The sequence below is a fragment of the Oncorhynchus gorbuscha genome, unplaced genomic scaffold (assembly GCF_021184085.1).
Source record: "Oncorhynchus gorbuscha isolate QuinsamMale2020 ecotype Even-year unplaced genomic scaffold, OgorEven_v1.0 Un_scaffold_1072, whole genome shotgun sequence".
NCBI lineage: Eukaryota > Metazoa > Chordata > Actinopteri > Salmoniformes > Salmonidae > Oncorhynchus > Oncorhynchus gorbuscha.
The window spans coordinates 169863-185471 of NW_025745964.1; the positions used below are offsets into that span (position 1 = coordinate 169863).

General features: G+C 42.2%; 1 protein-coding gene across 1 annotated transcript in view; it reads left to right on the forward strand.

Moving 5' to 3' along the window:
* Positions 1–1213: 1213 nt before the first annotated feature.
* Positions 1214–15609, forward strand: part of LOC124021168 (annexin A5-like) — a gene marked incomplete at its 3' end in the record, with an annotated part of 42357 nt that continues 27961 nt past the window's right edge. Inside the window, exons 1-4 of the mRNA XM_046336516.1 lie at positions 1214–1333; positions 5441–5485; positions 14912–14996; positions 15087–15181. Coding sequence (XP_046192472.1) covers positions 5483–5485; positions 14912–14996; positions 15087–15181 — 183 coding nt within the window. The remainder of the gene's footprint in view (positions 1334–5440; positions 5486–14911; positions 14997–15086; positions 15182–15609) is intronic.

Here is a 15609-nt window from a genome sequence, read left to right on the forward strand (position 1 = left end):
AGAGGCTGCTGCCTACATTGAGACCCAATCATTAACTCAGAGAGGCTGCTGCCTAGATTGAGACCCAATCATTAACTCAGAGAGGCTGCTGCCTACATTGAGACCCAATCATTAACTCAGAGAGGCTGCTGCCTAGATTGAGACCTAATCACTGGCCACTTTAATAAATGGATCACTAGTCACTTTAATAATGCCTCTTTAATAATGATGTTTACATATCTTATATTACTCATCATATGTATTTACTGTACTCTATACCATCTACTGCATCTTGCCTATGCCATTCGGCCATCGCTCACCATATATTTATATGTACATATTCTTATTCACCTCTTTAGATGTGTGTGTATTAGGTAGTTGTTGTGGAATTGGTTAGATTACTTACTGGTTGGTAGGTGATCAAATACTTAAAAATCATACAATGTGATTTTCTGGATTTTTGTTTTAGATTCCGTCTCTCACAGTTGAAGTGTACCTATGATACAAATTACAGACCTCTACATGTTTTGTAAGTAGGAAAACCTGCAAAATCGGTAGTGTCTCAAATACTTGTTCTCTCCACTGTATGTGACCAATAAAATGTGATGTGATTTGATTTGCTAGGGTGAGTAAAATGGTGTTCTCTCATTATGTGTCTGGAAGTAGCTAACAAGCGAGCCTCTGTTAGCTCGGGTGCCTGACAGTCGTTTCGGATCAACCCACTCCTCCGCCAGTCCCAAAAGCGCACTACGGTCAGACAACATATCACAGACGTTTCGGATCAACCCTACTCCTCGGCCAGTCCCAAAAGCGCACTACGGTCAGACAACATATCACAGCCGTTTCGGATCAACCCTACTCCTCGGCCAGTCCCTAAAGCGCACTACGGTCAGACAACATATCACAGCCGTTTCGGATCAACCCTACTCCTCGGCCAGTCCCTAAAGCGCACTACGGTCAGACAACATATCACAGCCGTTTCGGATCAACCCTACTCCTCGGCCAGTCCCTAAAGCGCACTACGGTCAGACAACATATCACAGCCGTTTCGGATCAACCCTACTCCTCGGCCAGTCCCTAAAGCGCACTACGGTCAGACAACATATCACAGCCGTTTCGGATCAACCCTACTCCTCGGCCAGTCCCAAAAGCGCACTACAGTCAGACAACACATTTACTAACCGTTTGCTTCAGCCAGTCTGACGAGTCGCTGTGCGGTGAGTTGTTTAGTCATCGAGGGTGGAGTCCCGACTCTCGCTCAGGGAACTCGTTTTTCCACTCTTTCTCAGCCTCCCTTCTCTCTTTCTCTTTCTCCGTTTCCATTCACTGAGCTCTGTTGCAGACTCGATCTCCGGTAAGTTTATACCGCTCTTATTAACCGACAACATCGGTGTGTTTATGAGTTGTTAAAGTGGTTAGTCTTCTGAATCAGACAGTTGATGTTTATTCTGTGAGCGGTGAGATACACCAGAATACTATCAGATTAGGGGATAAATAAATACAATTCAACTTGGTTCGTTGTAACCGGAGTTATTTCCTCCGGTAGGCAACATTCGGGTTTTAACAACCAAAGCGGTTTTCCGTTTTCTTCCTACGAATGTGACTCTATCTTCGGAACAGTTTAAACGACACACATATGTTGACCCCATGTCCCCATCACTGAAAGAAAAGACTGTCAGGACACATACAGTATGTCTTCAACAACAGAGTGGACGAGACCAATCAGACTGGAGGGACACATACAGTATGTGTCTTCTACAACAGAGTGGACTAGACCAGACACTCAATCAGACTGGAGGGGACACATACAGTATGTGTCTTCTACAACAGAGTGGACTAGACCAGGACACATACAGTATGTGTCTTCTAAAACAGAGTGGACTAGACCAATCAGACTGGAGGGGACACATACAGTATGTGTCTTCTACAACAGAGTGGACTAGACCAGACACTCAATCAGACTGGAGGGGACACATACAGTATGTGTCTTCTACAACAGAGTGGACTAGACCAGGACACATACAGTATGTGTCTTCTAAAACAGAGTGGACTAGACCAATCAGACTGGAGGGGACACATACAGTATGTGTCTTCTACAACAGAGTGGACTAGACCAGGACACATACAGTATGTGTCTTCTACAACAGAGTGGGACCAGGACACATACAGTATGTATCTTCTACAACAGAGTGGACTAGACCAGATACTCAATCAGACTGGAGGGGACACATACAGTATGTGTCTTCTACAACAGAGTGGACTAGACCAGACACTCAATCAGACTGGAGGGGACACATACAGTATGTGTCTTCAACAACAGAGTGGACTAGACCAGGACACATACAGTATGTGTCTTCTACAACAGAGTGGACTAGACCAGGACACATACAGTATGTGTCTTCTACAACAGAGTGGACTAGACCAGGACACATACAGTATGTGTCTTCTACAACAGAGTGGACTAGACCAGGACACATACAGTATGTGTCTTCTACAACAGAGTGGACTAGACCAGGACACATACAGTATGTGTCTTCTACAACAGAGTGGACTAGACCAGGACACATACAGTATGTGTCTTCTACAACAGAGTGGACTAGACCAGACACTCAATCAGACTGGAGGGGACACATACAGTATGTGTCTTCTACAACAGAGTGGACTAGACCAGACACTCAATCAGACTGGAGGGGACACATACAGTATGTGTCTTCTACAACAGAGTGGACTAGACCAGACACTCAATCAGACTGGAGGGGACACATACAGTATGTGTCTTCTACAACAGAGTGGACTAGACCAATCAGACTGGAGGGGACACATACAGTATGTGTCTTCTACAACAGAGTGGACTAGACCAGACACTCAATCAGACTGGAGGGGACACATACAGTATGTATCTTCTACAACAGAGTGGACTAGACCAGGACACATACAGTATGTGTCTTCTACAACAGAGTGGACTAGACCAGGACACATACAGTATGTGTCTTCTACAACAGAGTGGACTAGACCAGGACACATACAGTATGTGTCTTCTACAACAGAGTGGACTAGACCAGACACTCAATCAGACTGGAGGGGACACATACAGTATGTGTCTTCTACAACAGAGTGGACTAGACCAGACACTCAGACTGGAGGGAGAATAACATCGTCGATAATGACGACGTGAATCTTTTCAACACAGAAGTTCAGACAAACGTATTTCCTGATAATCTTCTGAACTTCCCAATACATTTCAGATGCATTTCAGTCACTTCAAACCAGACTTCTTTAGGGTTGAAAATACTGTCCAAAGTACTGTCAGACTGATTTGTAATAGACTGTCATAACCCCATTTTATAGAGAGTAAACATTGGCCGCTGATTACATTACATGGTAACCCCTGGGCTAAAACATACAGAGACGCTAACGACCTTTAGCCCTATTGACTATAGTGTCTCCCAGCGGTGGGAAAACCACTGAATTCTCATAGTTGACTAAAAGTCAAGAGAAATTAACCGAAAATGACTCAAGTGAAAGTCACCCAGTAAAACACTATTTGAGTAAAAGGATTTGGTTTTTAATATATTTAAGCATAAAAAGTAAATGTAAAAGTATGAATATTTTAAAATTCCTTATTTTAAGCGAACCAGACGGCACTTTTATTATTTTTATTATTTACGGATAGCCAGGGGCACAGTTCAACACTCAGACATCATTTACAAACAAAGCATGTGTGTTTAGTGAGTCCTCCAGATCAGAGGCAGTAGAGATGACCAGGGATGTTCTCTGTTTAGTGAGTCCTCCAGATCAGAGGCAGTAGGGATGACCAGGGATGTTCTCTGTTTAGTGAGTCCTCCAGATCAGAGGCAGTAGGGATGACCAGGGATGTTCTCTGTTTAGTGGGTCCTCCAGATCAGAGGCAGTAGAGATGACCAGGGATGTGCTCTGTTTAGTGAGTCCTCCAGATCAGAGGCAGTAGGGATGACCAGGGATGTTCTCTGTTTAGTGAGTCCTCCAGATCAGAGGCAGTAGGGATGACCAGGGATGTTCTCTGTTTAGTGAGTCCTCCAGATCAGAGGCAGTAGGGATGACCAGGGATGTTCTCTGTTTAGTGAGTCCTCCAGATCAGAGGCAGTAGGGATGACCAGGGATGTTCTCTGTTTAGTGAGTCCTCCAGATCAGAGGCAGTAGAGATGACCAGGGATGTTCTCTGTTTAGTGAGTCCTCCAGATCAGAGGCAGTAGAGATGACCAGGGATGTTCTCTGTTTAGTGAGTCCTCCAGACCAGAGGCAGTAGGGATGACCAGGGATGTTCTCTGTTTAGTGAGTCCTCCAGATCAGAGGCAGTAGGGATGACCAGGGATGTTCTCTGTTTAGTAAGTCCTCCAGACCAGAGGCAGTAGGGGGAGAAGGGCCTTGGTCAGGGAGGTGATGAACCTTCCAGAAGGACAACCATCTCTACAGGCCTTTATGGCAGAGTGGCCAGACGGAAGCCACTCCTCAGTAAAAGGCACATGACAGCCCGCTTGGAGTTTGCCAAAAGGCACCTAAAGGACTCTCAGACCATGAGAAATAAGATTCTCTGGTCTGATGAAACCAAGATTGAACTCTTTGGCCTGAATGCCAAGTGTCACGTCTGGAGGAAACCTTGCGCCATCCCTACGTTGAAGCATGGTGTTGGCAGCATCATGCTGTGGGGAGGTTTTTCAGAGGCAGGGACTGGGAGACTAGTCAGGATCGAGGCAAAAATTAACGGAGCAAAGTACAGAGAGATCCTTGATGAAAAGCTGCTCCAGAACGCTCAGGACCTCAGACTGGGGCGAAGGTTCACCTTCCAACAGGACAACAACCCTAAGCACACAGCCAAGACAAGGTAGGAGTTTTTATATTTTTTTATTTAACCTTTATTTAACTAGGCAAGTCAGTTAAGAACAAATTCTTATTTTCAATGACGGCCTAGGAACAGTGGGTTAATTGCCTGTTCAGGGGCAGAACGACAGATTTGTACCTTGTCAGCTCTGGGGTTTGAACTTGCAACCTTCCGGTTACTAGTCCAACGCTCTAACCACTAGGCTACGCTTCGGGACAAGTCTGTGAATGTCCTTGAATGGCCCAGCCAGAGCCCGGACTTGAACCCGATCGAATATCTCTGGAGAGACCTGAAAATAGCTCTGCAGCGACTCTCCCCATCCAACCTGACAGAGCTTGAGAGGATCTGCAGAGAAGAATGGGAGAAACTCCCCAAATACAGGTGTGCCAAGCTAGTAGCGTCGTACCCAAGAAGACTCAAGGCTGGAATCGCTGGGTCTGAATACTTTGTGAATGTACTGTATCTAGCCGGCTCTGAACACCTGTGTGTAAACCAGTGGGCGCGTTCGATTGGATCACTTTTATCAAGTCGGGGACTGTCATTGGTCAGCCTTTCAAAGTGTGTTGCATTATAGGGCTAAAAACTGTGTGTTTCTCTTTTCAGACACCTCCTCCTAATCAAACCAACGGTCACCAATCTACCACAATGGTAAGTTGACTTCACTGAAGACCCCTCTACAGTGGAACGTTTCGCTGCCCCACCGGGAGGATTCTGGTCAAATGTTCACCTTTCCATTTCTCCCTGTAATGTGACACGCTATCAGCAGCACAGCCCATGAGACTGTCATTAAATAATCATTAGCTAACCAACATGAACACGGAACGATAGACAATATCGACACGGAACGATAGACAATATCGACACGGAACGATAGACAATATCGACACGGAACGATAGACAATATCGACACAGAACGATAGACAATATCGACACGGAACGATAGAACATATCGACACAGAACGATAGACAATATCGACAAGGAACGATAGACAATATCGACAAGGAACGATAGACAATATCGACACGGAACGATAGACAATATCGACACAGAACGATAGACAATATCGACACAGAACGATAGACAATATCGACAAGGAACGATAGACAATATCGACAAGGAACGATGGACAATATCGACACGGAACGATAGACAATATCGACACGGAACGATAGACAATATCGACACGGAACGATAGACAATATCGACACGGAACGATAGACAATATCGACACGGAACGATAGACAATATCGACACGGAACGATAGACGATATCGACACGGAACGATAGACGATATCGACACGGAACGATAGACGATATCGACACGGAACGATAGACGATATCGACACGGAACGATAGACGATATCGACACGGAACGATAGACGATATCGACACGGAACGATAGACGATATCGACACGGAACGATAGACGATATCGACACGGAACGATAGACGATATCGACACGGAACGATAGACGATATCGACACGGAACGATAGACGATATCGACACGGAGCGATAGACGATATCGACACGGAGCGATAGACGATATCGACACAGAACGATAGACAATATCGTTATTACACTAGACCAGTAGGTTATTACACTAGACCAATAGGTTATTACACTAGACCAATAGGTTATTACACTAGACCAATAGGTTATTACACTAGACCAGTAGAATGGAGGGAGATCATTATAGAATAGGCTATTACACTAGACCAGTAGGCTATTACACTAGACCAGTAGGTTATTACACTAGACCAGTAGGTTATTACACTAGACCAGTATAATGGAGGGAGATCATTATAGAATAGGTTATTACATTAGACCAGTAGGTTATTACACTAGACCAATAGGTTATTACATTAGACCAGTAGTTTATTACACTAGACCAGTAGGTTATTACACTAGACCAGTAGGTTATTACACTAGACCAGTAGGTTATTACACTAGACCAGTAGGTTATTACACTAGACCAGTAGGTTATTACACTAGACCAGTATAATGGAGGGAGATCATTATAGAATAGGTTATTACACTAGACCAGTAGGTTATTACACTAGACCAATCGGTTATTACACTAGACCAATAGGTTATTACACTAGACCAGTAGAATGGAGGGAGATCATTATAGAATAGGTTATTACACTAGACCAGTAGGTTATTACACTAGACCAGTAGGTTATTACACTAGACCAATAGGTTATTACACTAGACCAATAGGTTATTACACTAGACCAATAGGTTATTACACTAGACCAGTGGAATGGAGGGAGATCATTATAGAATAGGTTATTACACTAGACCAGTAGGTTATTACACTAGACCAGTAGGTTATTACACTAGACCAATAGGTTATTACACTAGACCAGTAGGTTATTACACTAGACCAGTAGGTTATTACACTAGACCAGTAGGTTATTACACTAGACCAGTAGGTTATTACACTAGACCAGTAGGTTATTACACTAGACCAGTAGGTTATTACACTAGACCAGTAGGTTATTACACTAGACCAGTAGAATGGAGGGAGATCATTATAGAATAGGTTATTACACTAGACCAGTAGGTTATTACACTAGACCAGTAGGTTATTACACTAGACCAGTAGGTTATTACACTAGACCAGTAGGTTATTACACTAGACCAGTAGGTTATTACACTAGACCAGTAGGTTATTACACTAGACCAGTAGGTTATTACACTAGACCAGTAGGTTATTACACTAGACCAGTAGGTTATTACACTAGACCAATAGGTTATTACACTAGACCAGTAGGTTATTACACTAGACCAGTAGGTTATTACACTAGACCAGTAGAATGGAGGGAGATCATTATAGAATAGGTTATTACACTAGACCAGTAGGTTATTACACTAGACCAGTAGGTTATTACACTAGACCAATAGGTTATTACACTAGACCAGTAGGTTATTACACTAGACCAATAGGTTATTACACTAGACCAATAGGTTATTACACTAGACCAGTAGGTTATTACACTAGACCAGTAGGTTATTACACTAGACCAGTAGGTTATTACACTAGACCAGTAGGTTATTACACTAGACCAGTAGGTTATTACACTAGACCAGTAGGTTATTACACTAGACCGGTAGGTTATTACACTAGACCAATAGGTTATTACACTAGACCAGTAGGTTATTACACTAGACCAGTAGGTTATTACACTAGACCAGTAGAATGGAGGGAGATCATTATAGAATAGGTTATTACACTAGACCAGTAGGTTATTACACTAGACCAGTAGGTTATTACACTAGACCAATAGGTTATTACACTAGACCAGTAGGTTATTACACTAGACCAATAGGTTATTACACTAGACCAATAGGTTATTACACTAGACCAGTAGGTTATTACACTAGACCAGTAGGTTATTACACTAGACCAGTAGGTTATTACACTAGACCAGTAGGTTATTACACTAGACCAGTAGGTTATTACACTAGACCAGTAGGTTATTACACTAGACCAGTAGGTTATTACACTAGACCAGTAGGTTATTACACTAGACCAGTAGAATGGAGGGAGATCATTATAGAATAGGTTATTACACTAGACCAGTAGGTTATTACACTAGACCAGTATGTTATTACACTAGACCAGTAGGTTATTACACTAGACCAGTAGGTTATTACACTAGACCAGTAGGTTATTACACTAGACCAGTAGGTTATTACACTAGACCAGTAGGTTATTACACTAGACCAGTAGGTTATTACACTAGACCAGTAGGTTATTACACTAGACCAGTAGGTTATTACACTAGACCAGTAGGTTATTACACTAGACCAGTAGTCAATGTGGGTTCCCATCCCAGTTAAGTCCAAGTTAATGTGGGTTCCCATCCCAGTTAAATGGGTTCCCATCCCTGTTAAGTCCAAGTCAATGTGGGTTCCCATCCCAGTTAAGTGGGTTCCCATCCCAGTTAAATGGGTTCCCATCCCAGTTAAATGGGTTCCCATCCCAGTTAAATGGGTTCCCATCCCAGTTAAATGGGTTCCCATCCCAGTTAAATGGGTTCCCATCCCAGTTAAGTCCAAGTCAATGTGGGTTCCCATCCCAGTTAAGTCCAAGTTTAACTGTTAAACTCTGCTGCTACAGACAGTTGGAGGCCTTCTAATGAAAACCAGCCTTCTTCATTTCTAGAAAACCACAGTGTGTGTCTGTGTGTGGAGCAGAGGGGCTGTATTTGTGGAAGTCAGTATGAGTCATGTGTGTGGGCCTTTCTTCAGACAGGGTGGGTCTCTGCCTTCTCTCTCTCTTTCTCTTTCTCTTTCTCTTTCTCTCTTTCTCTTTCTCTCTTTTTCTCTCCCTCCCTCCCTCCCTCCCTCCCTCCCTCCCTCCCTCCCTCCCTCCCTCCCTCCCTCCCTCCCTCCCTCCCTCCCTCCCTCCCTCCTCCCTCTCCCTCCCTCTTTCCTCTCTCCCTCTCTTTTCCTCCTCTCCCTCCCTCTTTTCCTCCTCTCCCTCCCTCTTTTCCTCCTCTCCCTCCCTCCCTCTCTCTTTTCCTCCTCTCCCTCCCTCTCTTCCTCCTCTCCCCCCCCTCTCTTCCTCCCTCTCTTCTGCTCTCTCTCTGTCTCTCCCTCCCTTTCAATTCAAGAGTCTTTATTGGCATGGGAACACATGTTTACATCGCCAAAGCAAGTAAACTCTCTCTCTCACACACACATACACACACACACAACGAGCGGGGGAGGGAGAAGTTGTAAACCGGACACTGTTCGTTTGAGTAAACAGTAGATAGTGTGTTTACTGATGTCATTAATCAGATGATCTCTGACAGACGCTTCCTGCCACATCGATACGTAGTGTAGACTGGGACTACACCACTTTATCAACAGGTTCATTACATTAGTAGACTGGGACTACACCACTTTATCAACAGGTTCATTACATTAGTAGACTGGGACTACACCACTTTATACTGTCAACAGGTTCATTACATTAGTAGACTGGGACTACACCACTTTATACTGTCAACAGGTTCATTACATTAGTAGACTGGGACTACACCACTTTATCAACAGGTTCATTACATTAGTAGACTGGGACTACACCACTTTATACTGTCAACAGGTTCATTACATTAGTAGACTGGGACTACACCACTTTATACTGTCAACAGGTTCATTACATTATTAGACTGGGACTACACCACTTTATACTGTCAACAGGTTCATTACATTAGTAGACTGGGACTACACCACTTTATCAACAGGTTCATTACATTAGTAGACTGGGACTACACCACTTTATACTGTCAACAGGTTCATTACATTATTAGACTGGGACTACACCACTTTATCAACAGGTTCATTACATTAGTAGACTGGGACTACACCACTTTATACTGTCAACAGGTTCATTACATTAGTAGACTGGGACTACACCACTTTATACTGTCAACAGGTTCATTACATTAGTAGACTGGGACTACACCACTTTATACTGTCAACAGGTTCATTACATTAGTAGACTGGGACTACACCACTTTATACTGTCAACAGGTTCATTACATTAGTAGACTGGGACTACACCACTTTATACTGTCAACAGGTTCATTACATTAGTAGACTGGGACTACACCACTTTATACTGTCAACAGGTTCATTACATTAGTAGACTGGGACTACACCACTTTATCAACAGGTTCATTACATTAGTAGACTGGGACTACACCACTTTATACTGTCAACAGGTTCATTACATTAGTAGACTGGGACTACACCACTTTATACTGTCAACAGGTTCATTACATTAGTAGACTGGGACTACACCACTTTATCAACAGGTTCATTACATTAGTAGACTGGGACTACACCACTTTATCAACAGGTTCATTACATTAGTAGACTGGGACTACACCACTTTATACTGTCAACAGGTTCATTACATTAGTAGACTGGGACTACACCACTTTATCAACAGGTTCATTACATTAGTAGACTGGGACTACACCACTTTATCAACAGGTTCATTACATTAGTAGACTGGGACTACACCACTTTATCAACAGGTTCATTACATTAGTAGACTGGGACTACACCACTTTATACTGTCAACAGGTTCATTACATTAGTAGACTGGGACTACACCACTTTATACTGTCAACAGGTTCATTACATTAGTAGACTGGGACTACACCACTTTATACTGTCAACAGGTTCATTACATTAGTAGACTGGGACTACACCACTTTATACTGTCAACAGGTTCATTACATTAGTAGACTGGGACTACACCACTTTATACTGTCAACAGGTTCATTACATTAGTAGACTGGGACTACACCACTTTATCAACAGGTTCATTACATTAGTAGACTGGGACTACACCACTTTATCAACAGGTTCATTACATTAGTAGACTGGGACTACACCACTTTATACTGTCAACAGGTTCATTACATTATTAGACTGGGACTACACCACTTTATCAACAGGTTCATTACATTAGTAGACTGGGACTACACCACTTTATACTGTCAACAGGTTCATTACATTAGTAGACTGGGACTACACCACTTTATCAACAGGATCATTACATTAGTAGACTGGGACTACACCACTTTATACTGTCAACAGGTTCATTACATTAGTAGACTGGGACTACACCACTTTATACTGTCAACAGGTTCATTACATTAGTAGACTGGGACTACACCACTTTATCAACAGGTTCATTACATTAGTAGACTGGGACTACACCACTTTATCAACAGGTTCATTACATTAGTAGACTGGGACTACACCACTTTATCAACAGGTTCATTACATTAGTAGACTGGGACTACACCACTTTATCAACAGGTTCATTACATTAGTAGACTGGGACTACACCACTTTATACTGTCAACAGGTTCATTACATTAGTAGACTGGGACTACACCACTTTATCAACAGGTTCATTACATTAGTAGACTGGGACTACACCACTTTATACTGTCAACAGGTTCATTACATTAGTAGACTGGGACTACACCACTTTATACTGTCAACAGGTTCATTACATTAGTAGACTGGGACTACACCACTTTATACTGTCAACAGGTTCATTACATTAGTAGACTGGGACTACACCACTTTATACTGTCAACAGGTTCATTACATTAGTAGACTGGGACTACACCACTTTGTCAACAGGTTCATTACATTAGTAGACTGGGACTACACCACTTTATACTGTCAACAGGTTCATTACATTAGTAGACTGGGACTACACCACTTTATACTGTCAACAGGTTCATTACATTAGTAGACTGGGACTACACCACTTTATACTGTCAACAGGTTCATTACATTAGTAGACTGGGACTACACCACTTTATACTGTCAACAGGTTCATTACATTAGTAGACTGGGACTACACCACTTTATACTGTCAACAGGTTCATTACATTAGTAGACTGGGACTACACCACTTTATCAACAGGTTCATTACATTAGTAGACTGGGACTACACCACTTTATACTGTCAACAGGTTCATTACATTAGTAGACTGGGACTACACCACTTTATACTGTCAACAGGTTCATTACATTAGTAGACTGGGACTACACCACTTTATCAACAGGTTCATTACATTAGTAGACTGGGACTACACCACTTTATCAACAGGTTCATTACATTAGTAGACTGGGACTACACCACTTTATCAACAGGTTCATTACATTAGTAGACTGGGACTACACCACTTTATACTGTCAACAGGTTCATTACATTAGTAGACTGGGACTACACCACTTTATCAACAGGTTCATTACATTAGTAGACTGGGACTACACCACTTTATACTGTCAACAGGTTCATTACATTAGTAGACTGGGACTACACCACTTTATACTGTCAACAGGTTCATTACATTAGTAGACTGGGACTACACCACTTTATACTGTCAACAGGTTCATTACATTAGTAGACTGGGACTACACCACTTTATACTGTCAACAGGTTCATTACATTAGTAGACTGGGACTACACCACTTTATACTGTCAACAGGTTCATTACATTAGTAGACTGGGACTACACCACTTTATACTGTCAACAGGTTCATTACATTAGTAGACTGGGACTACACCACTTTATCAACAGGTTCATTACATTAGTAGACTGGGACTACACCACTTTATCAACAGGTTCATTACATTAGTAGACTGGGACTACACCACTTTATCAACAGGTTCATTACATTAGTAGACTGGGACTACACCACTTTATACTGTCAACAGGTTCATTACATTAGTAGACTGGGACTACACCACTTTATACTGTCAACAGGTTCATTACATTAGTAGACTGGGACTACACCACTTTATCAACAGGTTCATTACATTAGTAGACTGGGACTACACCACTTTATACTGTCAACAGGTTCATTACATTAGTAGACTGGGACTACACCACTTTATCAACAGGTTCATTACATTAGTAGACTGGGACTACACCACTTTATCAACAGGTTCATTACATTAGTAGACTGGGACTACACCACTTTATACTGTCAACAGGTTCATTACATTAGTAGACTGGGACTACACCACTTTATCAACAGGTTCATTACATTAGTAGACTGGGACTACACCACTTTATACTGTCAACAGGTTCATTACATTAGTAGACTGGGACTACACCACTTTATACTGTCAACAGGTTCATTACATTAGTAGACTGGGACTACACCACTTTATACTGTCAACAGGTTCATTACATTAGTAGACTGGGACTACACCACTTTATCAACAGGTTCATTACATTAGTAGACTGGGACTACACCACTTTATCAACAGGTTCATTACATTAGTAGACTGGGACTACACCACTTTATACTGTCAACAGGTTCATTACATTAGTAGACTGGGACTACACCACTTTATACTGTCAACAGGTTCATTACATTAGTAGACTGGGACTACACCACTTTATCAACATGATCATTACATTAGTAGACTGGGACTACACCACTTTATACTGTCAACAGGTTCATTACATTAGTAGACTGGGACTACACCACTTTATACTGTCAACAGGTTCATTACATTAGTAGACTGGGACTACACCACTTTATCAACATGATCATTACATTAGTAGACTGGGACTACACCACTTTATACTGTCAACAGGTTCATTACATTAGTAGACTGGGACTACACCACTTTATCAACAGGTTCATTACATTAGTAGACTGGGACTACACCACTTTATACTGTCAACAGGTTCATTACATTAGTAGACTGGGACTACACCACTTTATCAACAGGTTCATTACATTAGTAGACTGGGACTACACCACTTTATACTGTCAACAGGTTCATTACATTAGTAGACTGGGACTACACCACTTTATACTGTCAACAGGTTCATTACATTAGTAGACTGGGACTACACCACTTTATCAACAGGTTCATTACATTAGTAGACTGGGACTACACCACTTTATACTGTCAACAGGTTCATTACATTAGTAGACTGGGACTACACCACTTTATCAACAGGTTCATTACATTAGTAGACTGGGACTACACCACTTTATACTGTCAACAGGTTCATTACATTAGTAGACTGGGACTACACCACTTTATCAACAGGTTCATTACATTAGTAGACTGGGACTACACCACTTTATCAACAGGTTCATTACATTAGTAGACTGGGACTACACCACTTTATCAACAGGTTCATTACATTAGTAGACTGGGACTACACCACTTTATCAACAGGTTCATTACATCAGTAGACTGGGACTACACCACTTTATACTGTCAACAGGTTCATTACATTAGTAGACTGGGACTACACCACTTTATCAACAGGTTCATTACATTAGTAGACTACTGTACCCACAGTCCTCTCTGGTCTACCCTGAACTACTTTACCCACAGTTCTCTCTGGTCTACCCTGAAATACTTTACCCACAGTCCTCTCTGGTCTACCCTGAAATACTTTACCCACAGTCCTCTCTGGTCTACCCTGAACTACTTTACCCACAGTCCTATCTGGTCTACCCTGAACTACATTACCCACAGTCCTCCTATGTGTCTGTTCTCTGATAGGCTGGTCGAGGCAGTGTGAGAGCCAGTGGAAACTTCAACGCCAACCAAGATGCAGAGACACTCTACAAGGCCATGAAGGGACTGGGTCAGTGGTGTGTGTGGTCTGAATGTGATGCAAAGTGAGGGAGTAACCATGGCACCAAAGATTTGACAATGGTGTTTGTTGTTACCATAGGAACCGATGAGGATTCCATCATGAAGTTGTTGACGTCTCGTAGCAACAGCCAGAGACAGCAGATCAAAGCTGCATACAAAACCCTGCATGGCAAGGTCAGAACACAACCACAATACAACCACAACCACAATACAACCACAATATAACCACAACCACAATACAACCACAACCATAATACAACCACAATACAACCACAATGCAAACACAACCACAATACAACCACAATACAACCACAACCACAATGCAAACACAACCACAATACAACCACAACCACAATACAACCACAATACAACCACAACCACAATGCAAACACAACCACAATACAACCACAACCACAATATAACCACAATACAACCACAACCACAATGCAAACACAACCACAATACAACCACAATACAACTACAATACAACACAACCACAATTCAACCACAGCACAACCACAATACAACCACAATACAACTACAACCACAATACAACCACAACCACAATACAACCACAATACAACCACAATATAACCACAACA